The following is a 16,780-nucleotide window of genomic DNA, read 5'->3' on the forward strand; positions in this document are numbered from 1 at the left end:
TGAGTTGACAGTACTCGAACCATGCAGGACGCGTCGCGTTTTCCCGTCCTCTGCCGGCAAAGCCGCGGGGGAGGCGCCAGGGCCGGCTGTCGCCGCAGGGCAGCGCGCGGCCCCGCGACAGTCGCGACGCGCCCGGAACCTCCCGAGCGACCTCGGCCCTTTCCGCCGCCCCCACCCCTCCCCCGGCGGCGCATGCGCGCTGTGCCCCCCCGTGCCCCCCTCCCGCCGGGCCCCGCGCCGGGCCCAGTCTCGCGAGAGGCGGGGGCTGGCCAAGATGGCGGCGCTGTGCGAGAGCTTCACGCTGTGTGGTTTGGGTCCCAGCGGCGGCGGCGTCGGGCTCGGCGGTGGCCTCCTGGCGCTGGAGCCGGGCCCCGACCCCGACCACGTCCTGCTCACCGACCGCGGCCGGACGGCCACGCTTTTCAAGGTAACGCCGGGCCCAGCCCCGGCCGCTCGGCCTCGGGAGGCGACGCTGCTGCCGCCGGGCAGCCCCGGCCTGTGGGGGGTCCCCGGGCGGGGCCTCGGGACCGCTCTCCCTCCTGCCCCAGCCCGGCCGTCACCGGGCAGCTCCCGCGGCCACCCGCCATCCGCCGCCCCCCGACTGGCTGCGGGGCCTTCGGGACGGGGCCCTGCCCGGCTCACCTGCGCTCTGCCGGCGGAGCGGGGGGCGGCTCAGGCGGCTGCTTGCGTATTTCTGCTCTTGCTGATTTTTCTCTCTCTGTTCCAAGCATTACTTCCATCCCCAAGCTGCAGGGTAGGTGGCGTTTCCTTACAGTACAGAGGGTGACCCGTGTTTTGTCCGGCTGTCAGTTTTATGTTAGCTGCCATCCTGTTGGCTGGAGGGTGAAAGATTTTCGTTTGCAGCACTGGATACTAGAAGAATGTTCTGGTGTCTTTTACTTCGCTCTGGTGAGACCCCCCCCGCAGTGCTGCATCTAGCTCTGAGACCTCCAGCATAAGAAGGGCATGACCTGCTGGAGCGGGGCCAGAGGAGGCCACAGGGATGCCGGGAGGGCTGGAGCCCCTCTGCTGTGGGGACAGGCTGAGAGAGCTGGGGGGGTTCAGCCTGGAGAAGAGAAGGCTCCGGGGAGACCTTCCAGCCCCTTCCAGTCCCTAAAGGGGCTCCAGGAAAGCTGGGGAGGGACTCTGGGTCAGGGACTGTAATGATAGGACAAGGGGTAATGGTTTTAAACTGAAAGAGGGGAGCTTTAGATGAGATCTGAGGAAGAAATTGTTTGCTGTGAGGGTGGTGAGCCCCTGGCCCAGGTTGCCCAGAGAAGCTGTGGCTGCCCCATCCCTGGAGGGGTTCAAGGCCAGGTTGGCCGGGGCTTGGAGCAACCTGGGCTGGTGGGAGGTGTCCCTGCCCAGGGCAGGGGGTGGCACTGGGTGGCCTTTAAGGTCCCTTCCCACCCAAACCATTCTGTGATCTTTTAATGTATGCATATATTTCAGTAGGCCATAGTAAGAAACTTTAGAAAAATATTTGGATTTATATCTTGAATTGGCTTTCATATTAATGGAGCTAGGGATTGTATCTTAGTGGATTCATGATACAACCTCTTTTGGGTTGTTTAGTCCCACTGCCAAGACTGTACATGAGAACATATGTTTGTAAATGTCCAATATAACGCTAGGCTGAGGAGAGCTCTAGAACCCTCAGAGCAGCCAGACAGGAATCATATGTAACATGAGTTTAGACAGTAAAATTCATTGCTCTATGTCTCAATACCTTACACCGAAATAGGACGAGAAAAAGCATGGTTCTGTGCAAGATTATATTAGTGAGTAAAAGTAGTGTCTTCACTTTGGAAAAGCCATGCATCATACCCGTGCTTCATGACATAAGCCCATCAGACCATTACAGGTCAGAGTTATTTCTGATGTGAAAAGAAATAATTCTAATTAATGTAGAATTTTTTCACGTTACTCTTAAGCTTTTGATATTAAAGTCATATTTTAATTACAGTGTCTTTGTTCTGACTCTTCTAGGTTTCAGATCAGAAGCCATTAGGCTGTTGGTCGGTTAAACATGGGCAGATTATCACATGTCCAGTTGTGTGCAACTTTGAAACTCATGAATATATAGCTGTTCATGATGACAAGGTGAGATCTTTTATGTTTCCTTAAAGGAAAAAAAGGAAGTAGTGAGCCTTCTGAGTGAATGTAGATAGGGAAGAAATGAGCGGTGCTGGATTTCTGGCTAAATGTGAACGCCTGGAGCTCTCAACACCCTCTTGCTGTTCAGGTCTTCTCTGCTTTTTGAGAGGACGGGGATGTGCAGTTCTACAGCTGCACAGTGTTCTTTTGTTAGTGACATGAAGATCATCTGTGCTGAGCACCGGTTGTTGGTGGCCTTTTAAAAACTGAAGCATTGTTAGTGAAGAATGTTTCGTGCATACATTCTCTAAGGATAAGTTATTTCTCTTGTTGCAGACTGGTTGACATTTGGAACTGTGCGATTATCGTACTGAAATGGTTAAAATAGTTCATACTTGCATCCTTGTTTTTCTACTCATGTTTTGCAGTTAAATGTTTGTGTATGTGTAGTGTTTGCTCAGCACATGCTGAACCTTTGGCTTTTTGTTGTTGTTGATGAAATGTCTTTCCTGACCTTTCATTGTTCTCCTTGGAACATTCTCTTCCAGATCAGGACATCTGTATCTTAGTCTGTCCATCATTTTGATCTGCTTTCATTTAGACTTCTGCTGTATTGGTTTCCTTAACTTACTCTTTCCTATCCTTTCTTTCCAAGTCAAGATTTCTGAGCTTGGTTTCTATTCCTATTTTCTCTGCTTCAGCTTCTTCCCATGGAAACTTCCCCTGAGCCAGTTTCCACTAAGGTTACTGTGAATACATTCTGTATATTTTCCTACCGTGTTTCAGGGGCATGCGACTGCTACTATTTTGTGTGCTGAGAAGTCTATATAATTACTGTTTTACTGTGCTTAAAAAATGATGCTTCTCTTAAAGGTTTTAAGAATATGGAAGAACAAAGACATTAACTTGGACAAAGTATTTAAAGCAACGGTAAGTCTCTTACATATGTTCACTTTTCTGTTAACATTTTGAATCCTGGTGGAGGGAAGGCATGTTAATTTTCATAGTACTTGTAATACTACATTTTAGCTGACCATTATCTTAACTTGCATTTCTGGAATATTGCAAGGAATCCACTTGGACTGATAGACTTAATCATCAAAGTATTACTCTTAAAGTGATACGTATCCCAAGTCCAAAGTTTCGGAGGACTTTCTTTAAAGATGGTGAATTATGTTCATATGTAGATATATCTTTTTTCTGGTCTGCTGGTGGATGTGTTAAACAACACGTTGTGCTATGCCATGTAACAGTTGTTTGAACTCCTTACCCTCTATTATGTTTTTTTCTGATGCGATTCAGAAATGCGATGCTCATGGGGACGCTTTCCTGGCTTTTTGTTGGGTAGTGGTTAGAGATATTCATAGCATTTCAGAAAACTGGCCACTACTAGGCCTACCTTATTAGGAATCTTACAGGTTCATCATCCTTCTGTTACTCGTTTATTGAAAGAACTTTAAAAAATCACATATAAAACAGTTGGCTTTCAAGGTAATGTACTGAAGAACAGAAATTATTTTTTTTCTCAACAGCTTTCAGCTGATGTATACAGAATACATTCACTCCCCAATGGAGGGCCAGTGGTACTATTCAAAGGAGGAGGTGTTCGAACTTTAGATGTCCTTTTGGAAGCCCCACAACAAGAAATTGAAAACATTATCTCAGATGAAGTCATCAAGTAAGTGATACACCTTTATGAAGCTTGCTTCTTGCTCAGAGGAGTTGTTGATCATGATGAAAGTTGTTCCCTTTTTTTGAAGGGGGTGGGGGAGAAATCTGAGGACTGAGATCTTGGGGTTGAGTGGGTTTTTTCCAAAATGTTTGTTTTGAAATGTTAAAATTATTTATACAGATGTCCTAAAAATAAGAGGCTGCCTAAGGAACAGTGATATGACTTTAGGTATAGCCCTAGAATTTAGAAGACATTCATACAGCTTTCTGGTTTTTAGGTGGAGTGAGGCTTCTATGGAAGGTCAACAACCTGTCTTAATTTTCGCTACTGAGAAAGTGAGTTGAATGCTTTTTTTAAAAAACTTCCATAGCAGCAAATCTAAGTGCATTTTCTAAACTCCATCACCTGCTTCATTGGATTTTAAGAGCTTTTACTGAAATCAATATCCTGATTTAATCAATATCATGTATATGTATTGTTTCTGATCCAACAATTAAATTGAAGTTGTGTTGCTTTCAGGGCTGAGGAGCCTGAGCCTTACAATTTCAGAGAGCAATCAAGATGAAATACAGTAGATGATTGTGTGACTCTTCATTGCCCTCAAATACTTGCTCGTTGTGAATAACTTATTAAATAGGATTCATGTTTTTTTAAAAAAAAATAATTATACACTAATCTGTCTTTATTCACATGCTTCTTCCTGTGAATCCATTTGTTGCATCAAATTAGAATGTTCTTTATGTGCTTGAGTCTGCAAACCTTTCTGAATTAGGCTGTATGTCCCATAGAAAACACAAATTCCTAATTTTGCTTAATATTTGAAGTTAAGTGGTACTAATATCTGTGAATTGCTGTTATCTCTTCTTTGTGTAAATTAAAGGAAAACCTTATTTTCTTTTTTGTTTTAGGATGGGAATTTTTTTGTCTACGTACAGAAACTTAAGATGAATAGGCTACAGAAATACAAGCTTGAACAACAGGAATTATCTAAACCACTGAGTTTCACAGCATATATAAAAAATCAAATTATCACACTTCTGTGTTTGTGTAAGTCATATTTTCTAACGGGATGAGCTAATGAAGCGGAGAATTGTATGGAAGGGCATAAAATGTTTATATTTATGAATTACTGTTCAGTATTTTTAGCTCCTTAAACTTTCTAAAACAGCTAGTGGTAGAAGTAGTAATTAAATCTTCCTGATATTTTAATGGCTGCAAAGACTGACTGTTCCTAAATGTTATGACTTGTACCTTGCGGATCTCGTGCTAGCTATACTTTTATTTTGCTGCTTTGCATCATAACATGTCCTTTAAATATCCTGTATTATTTCTCCTTTCAGCACTCACTGGATTTTGTTGTCTTTGGATGTTCTCTTGCCATTATCATATCGAATAGTTTTTCCACAATAACAGATGATAAAAGCATCATCACTTTTCTTTGACAGATTCCAATGACTCTGTATATGAGGTTCTGATACCTTTGCAACAAACCAGTGAAGAAGAGGAGCAAATTTTGTCCAAGTCACTAATACTAAAACTTTCAGTATCTGGAAGTGTTCTAAAAGGAACTTCTTTCGTTGTTCTTGATAAAGACCACATCGCGATATTAGGAAGTCTAGCTGCACCTGGTGAAGAATCCAAAGGTAACTTGAAAAATCAGATTAAGATGTCTTTAGTTTCCTTAGGTGAAGCACTAAGCAGGAAATAGTGCAAATAAAATGTTATTTGGCTCTTGAAACTAGTATGTAGTTGAGCTGTGCCTTTCGGACCACTTGCCGAAAGATAACTTTTACTAGTAAACTACAGAGTGGCTTGCAGGACTGTGCTCACTGTTGTATTTCGGTATTCACTCTCATGCTGTTTGTGAAACAGTTGAGTAGACGCAGCAAGGGAACTCATGGATGGAGGGGAATTAAAAGGAGGACTCGGATGCTTTTAAAGGGACCTTTGTAGGGAAACAGACCTAATGTCCTATAAGAAATCACTCTCTAAAATAAGTGAAACAAACACTTCAGCCTTATGCCAAAACTGCTGAAGTGGGGGATCACTGAAATGGAAGCCACTGAACTAGAGCATTTTATAACAAAACGTTCTTCCCCACTGGAAGCCTCACTGGCTACTCTCCCTCTTGCCACAGCTTCTTGTTTAAAGCTCTTCACCGGAAAACTAACTCATCTTTAATTTTCTTTTCCTCTAGATCTAACCATAATGACTGAATTCCTAGTGTTGAATACATTACTCACTGAGCTATTTTGAAACAGTTATTTCTGTTTCCTCAAATGTTTTTAACCGAAAGTAGCAAAGGCAAATGTAGCATTTATGTTGCTTTTGGGTTTGTAACATCTGTCTCTTGTTCTGCTTAGAGTGCCTAACAATATGGAATACGAAATTTCAGACATTGCAGACTTCAAAGGAGCTGCCCCTGGGAACCAGTGGACAGGTAAGCTCAATCTTTAATTCCTTGGTCTGTAAGCTTTATGCATTTGGCATGATAGCAGTGAATAGACCAGTGGGTTTCAGAGTCTGGAAGAGCAATGAATGCCAACTTCTGAAACAAAATTAATATTGACCAGTTGATAAGCAATTTTTGTCAGAATATTTAGCAGGAGAATGGTGGCTTATGGCAATTTCTGTGATAATTCAGTACTGTCTCACTTCTGGTGGTCTTGATTATTTGGTGAGAATGAAATAGCTAATTAAACAGAAAACCCAGCCAGTATCTATTCTGTTCAGACAGTTTATAATTGAAGGCCTAAATGATCCCTGCATCTCCCTAAATAGCGTTTCAAGATGTTCAGGTGTCAATTAATGGTAAGTAAGTAAACTGATGCCTGAGTAATAAATGCACTAGTGAAGTAGAACAGCTGTTTCTGTCATGAAATTGCACAAGAGGGAATTTAAAAAATAAAATTATCAAGTGGACTTAATGCCTTGGAGCAGTCACTGTACTTTAAGGCATCCCTGGAAGATACTCAACAGGACACTTCTTATTTCTGTATTTAAAATCAACAGTTAATTGCAGTAACATGCTAGCAAGTGTTAAACCTACCAAAAATAACTTAAAATAATCTGATTGCTGACTTTTAGTTGAATTTTGTAGTAAGGAGTTAAGCATCACCTTGCACAGGAGCACGCTTCTCTGTTCGTTTCCTCATTAACGATATGTTTTAATATTTTGTAGTTGTGGTGTTACGAGGAAAAATTTTTTTTTACTCATGGGAAAGTGCTAACGGTAATGATGTACAAGTGTGAAACGTCATCCTTGGCAGCAGCTGTGGGAAAGCTCAAGGACAGTCAAACCCCTGGTAGGAATTTTTATAATTACAGTGAAAAGATCTTGTAAAAGGAAAACTTCTGAAATTGTATAAATATTACTTTAATACAGTCCTATAAGATCAATGGAATCTAAACAGCTTGAAGTAACCTAACACTGTATCCTGTTTCTAGCTGTTAAATTTAATGTTGCTGAGAACACCAAAGCACGCAAATGCCTGAATTTATTGTGGCTTCACTTAAACTGGGTTGTCATTCAAATACAGGAATTACTGAAAATACTGGAATGCTAGCTATGAATACTGAAAACAAAACGAAGTGCTGTCACCTATAAATCTTTTTCAAAGAGTTTGTGATTAGATGGGGCAATGTCAAACCTTTTTGTAAACTTTAGTTTAAAATCGCACTATCATAGTGTCTTTAATTCAGCATCACGCTGGTAAAACGTTGCAAGTAATGCTCACAATAAATTGTGTAGTAGCTTCTTTCTCTTCCTCCCAGAGGCTAAAGGGGAAAAAGCAGTATGCAGAAAGGCTCATAAAACTGGAAACTTTCTTGGCAGAAAATGACTTGCATTATACTTCAGAAAATATCTGTTAGTATAAGAAGTTGATGTAATGTTCATACTTTAATAAATATACCTTAAGCGCTACCTTCATATAGTTTAATTTGTGTGTTTGCAGATGTGTCTTCATTCGTAAACTGGAACACCCTTGCAGATGAAGAGCTGGTGGTTTCCTTTCAGTCACAGCAGTCTGTAGCTCTAAAATCTGAGTCCAAAATGACTGTAAGTTAGCATTAGGAGCATGTGAGCTTTTTGTTTCATTTCTCTTGTCTCTTCCTCATGCCACTACTTTTACCTTTCAGTGTTGTCTCAGAAGGAACTTTCACTTTTTATTTGTCACTCGTTGTTTCTAACAACTTCTGGAATTGGACTACCCAGTTATTAATCATAATCTATGCAGCAAGTTGACACATGAAGTTCCTAGTTATCTTGATTTAAACTATTAAAAATATATACCACCTTTTGGAGCTGAAAATAACTTTTTGTTTTTCTTTATAATAGTTAAGATCAAAAAGGAACACTGTTGCTAAAGTACAGCCAGATACCTTATCAGTGGGGCAGATCTTACTAAATCTAAAAGTAAGTAAACCAAATATCCTAAAGTAGGGGGTTTAGACACTCTCAGAATATTCTAGTTGTCTCTTAAGCTATTATTTTTTTCCATGTCCTCTTGCACATAACCAAGTTGACGAAGCTTCCTTGAACAGGTGACTTGGAGGATATTATTATTAGTATATATTAGTATTTGGACATGATAGAATTAAAGTTTTGTCTTAAGAATGTTTTCTAGAACTCTACAATACAGGGCTTATACTAACTACCTGAATCCTGAAAACTTGCATAAATTTGTTCTTTTTTAATGAAAATCTTCTCTTGTAGTAAATAAGGTAGAGGGATATTTCACCTGGACTCTGCTTTTTTAGATTCTTATTTATGTCTTTAATTTTGTTGAAGACCTTTTGGATCTAGAAAGTCAAAATGCTAGGAATTCCACTGCAAACGCAGCAATAAGCTGTTCAGTTCCTTTCTAAAACTAGATGCAAATGTGTGATACTTCAAGTTGCAGCCCTTCCTGTGTGAATGTACCTATAGTTCATCTGTGGCTGGACACCTGGGTAATATTACTGAATTAACAGGCAAATAATCCCTGAGCAATTATTAAAAGATACTGCTTACCCTGAGTTCAGAGTGAGTAATTACCCTCATTTGGATCTTTCATGCTTGAGAGAGACTACTGAAACACAGAGTGGTGAGGGTTTTCTTGTAAATTTTTTTTTTTAGCTTAAATTCAAAAATAACTCTGTTTCTACTTGGTCTAATTAGTAACAGTTACAGTTGTCAAACCTACGCCTTGTATACTTCTGAGTTATTTGTTATTTTCAGGATGCTTCTACAACTGTATTTGAAGATGAATTGAGACAATTGATGTCAAAAGCACAGATGCCAGATTTCCAGGCCAGCATTGGATGTGTAATAACTGCTCTTATAAAAAGATGTAAAACAAATCCAAAGTACTACCCTCGAAATTTCCTGCTGCATATAGTCGAAACCCGAGACTTGTCTTACAGGTGATGATTCTACATTTTTTTTTAACTGCAAGGAAAAATCTTTAAAAATAATAATGAAAGAAAGTAGGAATCAAATTGTTTATAAGGCACTCTTGAATTATCAGAATTTACTGTTGAAGGTGCTTATGTCTATTTTCTGAGGAAGCTGACACTTCCCGGATGGATTTTTGTGTAAGATAAGACAAGATTAATACTTCTGCATTAGTTGTCAATGTACTTTTCAGTGGGTGTGAACTATGCAGCCTATTCTTTTCATATTTTTACAGTTTATGTCCAGATTTAATGTCTGTTGCTTTGGAGAAAAAAGATGTGCATCTCTTACAAATTTGCTTACAACGGTTTCCAGATATTCCTGAAGAAACTACTTATGCTTGTTTGAAAGTATTTTTAAGGTAAGTTGGAATCACTCTTTTTTTTTCTTTTCTTTTTTTCTTCTTCACCAAACCAAGCACCTTAATAAAAAGCTGTGTGTTGCCAAGAATGGCTTTAATTAGGCTAGAAGTTAATACTGTGCATGAAATTCTTAATTCTGAGTACAGCGTATGTTGCAGTCTGACAAACTTTTTACAAGATGTCTGTTGCATATGTTAATTCTAAAAACTATGTAAATGGTAATTAAATGAACATGCCTTTTGGTAACACTGCTGGCTTGAATGGCACTTGCATCCCTCTACAAGTGCTGTTACAGCTATCTGTTTACGTTGCAACAGACTTAATTGGGAACTTACCTGGGGTAAGAAGCCCACAAAAAAAGACCAGTTCTCATACGTTCACGACAAAAATGGTTTTCATATCCCAAAAAGGATGAAGTTTTAGGTAGGTGCTGTAACCAAAAGAAAAGGCTGTTATATTCTTTCTTTAGGCTTCCAGAGCAAAAAGGATTATTTTTTTTAATTAGAAACATCAGATCTTGTTCATTTCGTACCTTAGAATTGTCAAATACTTTTATTACTAAATATTAGGAAAACCATATAGGTTGAAGCAATCCCACTAATGTCAGAATACAACAACAGTCTTGATTGGAGTATAAACAAGCCCATGACAGAATGTCTAATAATGCAGTAATTTACATTGTTGGAATAAGAGTAGTACATGTATTGTTTGAGGTTAATAATTACAAAATATTAACTGTTCTTTCATGGCCTTTATTCATTCTGCAAGACTCTGTGTTTTAGTATATGGTTTTACTTTTATAGTAAGCTTCAAAGAGTTCATAGTGTGTAACAACTGTTGCGTTGATGGCATTGCTGATTTTAAAGCTAATAATTAAAAGTATTAAATGTCTGGAATTTTCTTCTACAGCATAAGTGAAGCCTATCTTCAAAGAATAGATGTGAATCTAGAATCCGTAATCTGTTACATTGATGTTGAATTCAACAATAAAGAAGTTAAGACTGAAATTGTAGAAAATGGTTTCAATGCAGAGTTGGAACACGACATCTGGGATACTAAAATCACAAAGGAAACCCATCCGACGGCTGGTGAATTATGCCCTGTTGGACCACAGAAGGCAGCATTATTGTATCCTCTGTGTGTCTTAATGAAGGAAATCAGTACATTATATGTGATGGGAATGTTTATATTTAGCGTTACTAAGACCTATCCTGTTATTGTTGAAAACTTCTCACAACTTCTCATAAGAGAAGTTCCTAGTTAGTAGAAAAATTGTTTAGAATATAAATAGAAACAATTAACTTTTAGAAAGCATCTGCGCCAATTTAAACTTCTATTATTGCAGAAGTGCAATAAAACTTTGTCTATTCAAGAGAAAAATAGCATTGATGGTTTTGATGTTTACCTGTTGAAACTGATTAGCCAATTACATACTTGCAGTAACTAGAACTGTTCAAGCAAACTGTATTGTTATGTTTCAGCTGCTGAAATAGGATGTCTATCAAAGAACTTAGGGAAATATTTTAATCAGAATTCACTTCAGTTTGTAGAAACTGGTATTTTTCCCTGCAATTTTATTTCCTTAATGATACTGCCCAGAAATGCTGTTCTCCAGTCGGCTTACAGTGAAGCATTTCTTTTGCCTCATCTGAAAAACCTTCCAGCTCAGCAAGCTGTTGTAAGTATGTTAAAATTAAAAAACTTAAACCCCCATATTATTTTGCAGGGAGGGAAAGGGAAGAGAGTTTTTCAGTTGTATACCAGAAACTTGCCACTCTTACTGGACTCTGAATCACAAACTAATGTATGAAAATGAAATTAAGATGCCTAATAAGACCTAATGTTAATGAATGTCACAATCTTCCACATACGTGTGGAATGTCTATTAATTTTTGTAGTCTTTGCTTACTTTAGAAAATATAAGTAAGAAACTCTCTTTATGACCCAGTCTACTTGGAAAATGTTGTTCATATTTTGTTAGCAAGGATAGTACCTTTTGTAGATTTGTGTGCTTCTTAAGAAAGGAACAAGACCTGCCAAAAAAAACAAAAACAAAAACAAAAAAAACACAAAAAACCCCACCAAAACAAACTCCCCTGTCCCTCAAAACCTGAAATTGCACATACCACAGTACCTGAGCATATATGTGGTTTTCCAGTCGTTCAAAAAAAACTTCACACATCAGAACAAAGCTGATCTTAGCACTGACCCATCTCCTTGATTTCTTTTTTTGGAGAGAGAAAGAAATCTTTGACTTGGCTCAGCAGAAGATGGTGTTGACCTGATTCTGACTATTGGCAATTTATTGTTGGCTACTGAAATGGAAATTGGGACTAAAATTGTTAATGTTGATACAGTTTTTAGTAAAGTTCCTAGAAAAGCCTGTGTCTGAATTAAATTGAAGTGACATAATCACGGGAACAATGATAACCCCTGAATGTAAGTTTATGCTGAATATTGCTGAGAATTGTCAAACATTAGCTATAGATGGTGTAGCAAAACCATAAAACTTAGTTTTAATGTGTAGTGTACAGGCATTTATGTTGCTTTGAAGTTAAATTTTTTTTAAATCCTTAGAAGTCTTGCTGTGTGCAGAACAAAAATCCTCAGACTAGTAGATGTTTGTCCTTTAAAAATATTCTGACTTTTCTACTTTTAGCTGTTTCTCAGGTATTTATACTACCTGTATGTGAAGTGCAGTGAAAAAATTAATACTGCTCTTCCTGGAACACGCTCTCCAACTATAAGTCAGGTGAGATGCTGCTTCTAAGAATTGTATTTCCTTTCATTTTTGTGGTGTGTAACTTAGTGAGTAGTTGTGAATATCTAAAATTAACTGAGTTCTACATTAATTCTATGAAGTATTGTCCATTAATATAAGCTGTATGAAGTCAGATGTAACACAATGCTTTTTACTATCAGAAAATAAATATACTGCCTTACATTAGAAGTGAAATTAGCTTTTAAAGCAAAACCTGTCATTTACATATCAAAAAGCATAAGTTTTCTTGTTTGTCTTCAGATTATGGATTGGATGTGCCTATTACTTGATGCTCACTTCACAGTTATGGTGATGCTACCAGAAGCAAAAGAGTTGCTTTCAAACCTGCATAAGTTTGTGAGAGCCCAAGTAAGTTGCATCTTTTGGGATAATTATTTCATTTTTGTATGGATTTAGAATAGTATCATAGCATCTTCATGGTTGGAAGGGACCTTTGAGATTATCGAGTCCAACCATACACACACAAAAAAAAAAATCCCTACAATCTCTGTCACTAGATATGGGTGTTAAGAATGGGGGGGCGGGGCAGGGGGGCACAGACAACAGATTATACAGTAAATCGAATAATGTCTGTTCTTCTTTGTACACTCCTTCCTGAGCATTAAATGGCACTCGTCTCTCACTCATTTTGATGTCAAAAACTGCTCTATTGGTTTGGTTTAAATATTTGAAACTGTGCAGGACCACAGCTGGTTCCACAGTATAATGATGCATGAAAAGAACTAAAATTTATTTTACGGTAAATAACTGTGTTTTCTTCTTTTTTAGGTACGATTCTACTCCGAACTCAACAAGATTGAAGGAAGTTTGCAAGAACTACAAAGACGTAATCATCAGAAAGACTCTCAGACATATTCTATTGAAGTGCTGGAACTTATTTGAATTTGAAATGAATTATTAACAAATTTATTTTTTATTGATTCCTTTTATGATGAGGATGTATTAGCACTCCATATTGGGGATGTGAAAAGTTGTTTTCTACATAGGAGGAGCACAGTTACTCTGTACTACATGGGAGTTGTAAGTTTGAAACTCGTGTATTAAAAGCTCTCTTTTTGACTGGATGAGAACCTGGGTGGTTGCTTATGTTTTAATATATAATTTTGATATATAATCCTAAGAACATCCTAAAATGCCACATGATTCTTGGCAAAGAATTAGTAGGATATTTGCAGTAAGGCTTCAACTGATGTTTCATCAAATTAATAGAATAAAAATGTCAATCTGCTTCTTTTTTACTTAATAGTTGAAGTCTATAGCTAGATTCTTCAGAGTTCTCTTATCTCCGCTCAGGTTATGAACTATAGATGAACTCATTTGAGTTTCCTTCGTTGATTTTTCTGTTTTTAAGCTGTTTTTACTTTGTCCAAAGCTGCCTTTGACATTTACAGACTCAGCTTAAACAGGGAAGGGAGCTTAAGTGTAGGTATAGGGTTGTCACCCAACTCACATTGCTTTCTCTCTCCTACGTGTCATGCTATCACACCTTGTTAGTGTACCCTTTTGTGCTATCCTGTCCAGTCCAACCAGGTCCTTTTATGCTGCTTTAAAAAAAAAAAAAATAGAAGGAAGGGGGTTGTGTGGTGGTTAGTAGTTAAAACCTTGAATGACAATAATCTACAGCTGTTTTGATGCATCTTGTATCTGGTAAGACCACCTGCATCCAGAAGCTGCCTACAGCGAGGGAGAAGGAAGAGGTATACCGCAGGAACTAGACGCCTTCCTCAAACGAAGAAGCAAAGTGCAGTTATTTAATAGGATGTCTTACAATCTTGATCTCAGAGGTTGCCATCAGCTGAAGAGGACTGTTTTCTCAAGCAGAGAGACTGCTTCTCTAGAGCATACTCTCCTGCACAGACTCGCAGAATATAGAGTTACTGGACTTCAGCATAATTAGCTATACTTCAAGATTTCTGCTTTAGAAATTTCTGAAGCTTTCTGATGTTGAAAGATTGCATCCAAGATAAGTTCTACTTTTTTTGCATCCAAGATAGCTTCTGCTTTTTAAATACTTGGCTCTTGAAATTTTGCCAATATACATTTGAAGCTTTGGGGGAAGGGGAAAGGAGCATAAAAATAACATTCAGGTAAAATTTAATGCTGTGGACTTTGGAGTCTTTAAGCTGACCGTACAACTGATACCTGCCAGCACAGCTCAGAGCAAGGATTGTATCTTGCCTGTTAGATTGGAGCAAAGAACTAACGTAGCTGTGAAAATAACTTCTCTTTTTGGGTAGTGATTTTTCTCCTCAGATAGTGCAAATTAAGCATGTGTTAGTGGACACAAAGGAGACATCCAGTTTGATTTCAAGCAGAATGTTGGAAATCATTGTTTAAATAAAAGGCTCCTTAACCTTTGTCAGGTTAAGCTTGTCTGAGAACGAACAACAGCATTTTCTTCCTTTCTCTGGCTAGAGCTAGAACACTGGGCTTCCACTGTGTAACTTAACTGCACACAATTAAAGCCTTAAGACTCTGAAAGTTGACATGTTCTAGTTGTACACACTGTTATGTCAGTACCAAATGTATGTAAAAGTAAAATTTAAAAAAGCATTATACTGGGCAGCTGAAGAATCATATAGAGGGGTACTTCTTGGCACTAGCGGTAGTTGTTGAGCTCTAGCCTAACATTACATAGCAACGTCTTGGTGTCTTATAAATGTGTATGTAACATTCTAGAGCTTAATACTTAAATTCAATGCCTAATACATGTCAGGAAATAATTTGGAGGGAAGGACTGGACAAAAGCAGCTCAATAATTTAAGCAAGAGCATATGCTCACTTGTTATTAATGCCATCCAGCTGTAGGTTTTTAAGCTCTTTCCCTTACCCTTGGAGAAAGGAACCCATCCAGACAGCAGCTTGGAACAACTAGGCCATTCATCTTCTCCAAAGTGCCTTTTGAAAAGAGCCTTTCTCTCCATCTGTCTTGATTATGGAGGCAGTGTAGGGCCTCCTACCTAAAATTCCTCTTCCTGCTGTATTCAATTCACTTATAAATATGTTCATTTAACTATACCATCGGACTCAAAATAGGAACTTCAAGTTCCTAATGGAGATTTGTTTGGTTCTTGACATTGGACATGGGTGGGCGAGTAGGTTAAGGGGTTATAGCTGTCTATGCATCTGTTTCTCTACTTAAAAAATTAAAATTCTTTATGTCCTATTCAGTAAGCACTTCCATATCAACAACTGATAAGAGATGGGATTAAGAGACAAGATATTCTGGTTCACAGCATTCAAAAGCAAACGATTCTTGGCACCTTTGATCTACTACTACAGATACACAAAATCAACAGTAGAGATGTTAACACTCTTATAATGCTACAGACTGTGTGAATATTAGTGCAGTAGATAAACTGGATATCTTTGCTCGATTCTCAACGAATGTATAGATGGCAGAATTCACAGGTGTGTTTTCCAAGATCACAAAGGGAGATAGTGAAATAATCTACCTCAAAACATGTATCTGTGTATTCATATATTTTAAGAGTTACCACAACCCTTTCCAACCTTGTCAGAGGTTGTAAAAATTAGCCTGACATAAGCAATCAGAAGGTAACTTAGAAAGATTCAGAATACAAATTGAGTATAAAGGTGTGAACGGAGTGAGGCAATGTTGTCTACTGCTGTTGCGGTGTCTATCTGTACTGCGTCTAGAACGTGGCTCTGAGCCTGTGCAGCTGTACCACTGAGTATAAAAGAGTGCAACTGAATATAGAAGAGATGCAGATAAAAAGCTGGATGTAAGAGTGCAAATTGGGCTAAACCCTGCTGCCTGGTGCCATTGTGACATTGTTGCATGCTTGACACTGTGGCAGGTTTGTGGGTTTAATGAGGTTCTCAGCCTGAGCAACAAGTTAATGAACAAAAGGCACTTCAAAAATGACTATAGAAGAATGCAAATTAAATTACACACTGGACATGTAACCGCTATGGTTATGGCATGACCAGTATTGGGTTTTACATCACACAGAAGTGTAAGCAAGACAGAAAATGAAAATGTGAACACATTTATTTGCTAAGGATAAGACTTCAGACTCTCTGGGATCCCAAAGCTGTGTAGGTTTAGCCATGAAAAGAAGGCTGATTGTAAGAAATGCAAGACATTTGCGTGCCTTGGGCTGGGTTTCAATTTGTACTGCTTTCACTCAGGGAAGTGATACCCTGAATTCGAGCGGTGGCATTAGGAACCCAACAGTGCAATCGGGTTATGTAGATTTTTAGCCCTTTGGGGGCTCTGGCACATGGGAAAACAAGAGGAAATACAAAATAGATGAAGCCCATCTCTGTTTTGAAGTGAACTGCAGACAGCAGTTCAGAGAAAGCAGATGGACAAAAATGCAAAGGGCGGGGCCTTATGTGATCTCTGTCTGTTTTCCTTTATCCTGACCCTGTCTAGGTAACGTTGAGCTGCAAGAAGGTTTTAA

General features: G+C 38.8%; 1 protein-coding gene across 1 annotated transcript; it reads left to right on the top strand.

Moving 5' to 3' along the window:
* Window positions 1-238: 238 nt before the first annotated feature.
* Window positions 239-14,448, top strand: NOL11 (nucleolar protein 11). The gene is made up of 18 exons (XM_054221772.1): window positions 239-427; window positions 1,990-2,103; window positions 2,971-3,027; window positions 3,630-3,775; window positions 4,047-4,104; window positions 4,678-4,816; window positions 5,215-5,412; window positions 6,133-6,209; window positions 6,951-7,074; window positions 7,726-7,829; window positions 8,109-8,186; window positions 8,991-9,175; window positions 9,442-9,567; window positions 10,478-10,696; window positions 11,168-11,246; window positions 12,228-12,320; window positions 12,591-12,698; window positions 13,119-14,448. Exons 1-18 carry the CDS (start codon window positions 275-277, stop codon window positions 13,230-13,232), a joined length of 2,172 nt encoding a protein of 723 aa, XP_054077747.1. The 5' UTR covers window positions 239-274; the 3' UTR covers window positions 13,233-14,448.
* The last annotated feature ends 2,332 nt before the right edge of the window (window positions 14,449-16,780 follow it).

Source organism: Rissa tridactyla, chromosome 15, assembly GCF_028500815.1.
Source record: "Rissa tridactyla isolate bRisTri1 chromosome 15, bRisTri1.patW.cur.20221130, whole genome shotgun sequence".
In the NCBI taxonomy this organism is placed as follows: domain Eukaryota; kingdom Metazoa; phylum Chordata; class Aves; order Charadriiformes; family Laridae; genus Rissa; species Rissa tridactyla.

Coding starts and splice junctions, on each gene's coding strand:
- NOL11 (XM_054221772.1), top strand. CDS start 275: ATGGCGGCGCTGTGCGAGAGCTTCACGCTGTGTGGTTTGGGTCCCAGC. Junction 8,187..8,990: donor AGATCTTACTAAATCTAAAA/GTAAGTAAACCA, acceptor TGTTATTTTCAG/GATGCTTCTACAACTGTATT. Junction 11,247..12,227: donor TTCCAGCTCAGCAAGCTGTT/GTAAGTATGTTA, acceptor TTCTACTTTTAG/CTGTTTCTCAGGTATTTATA.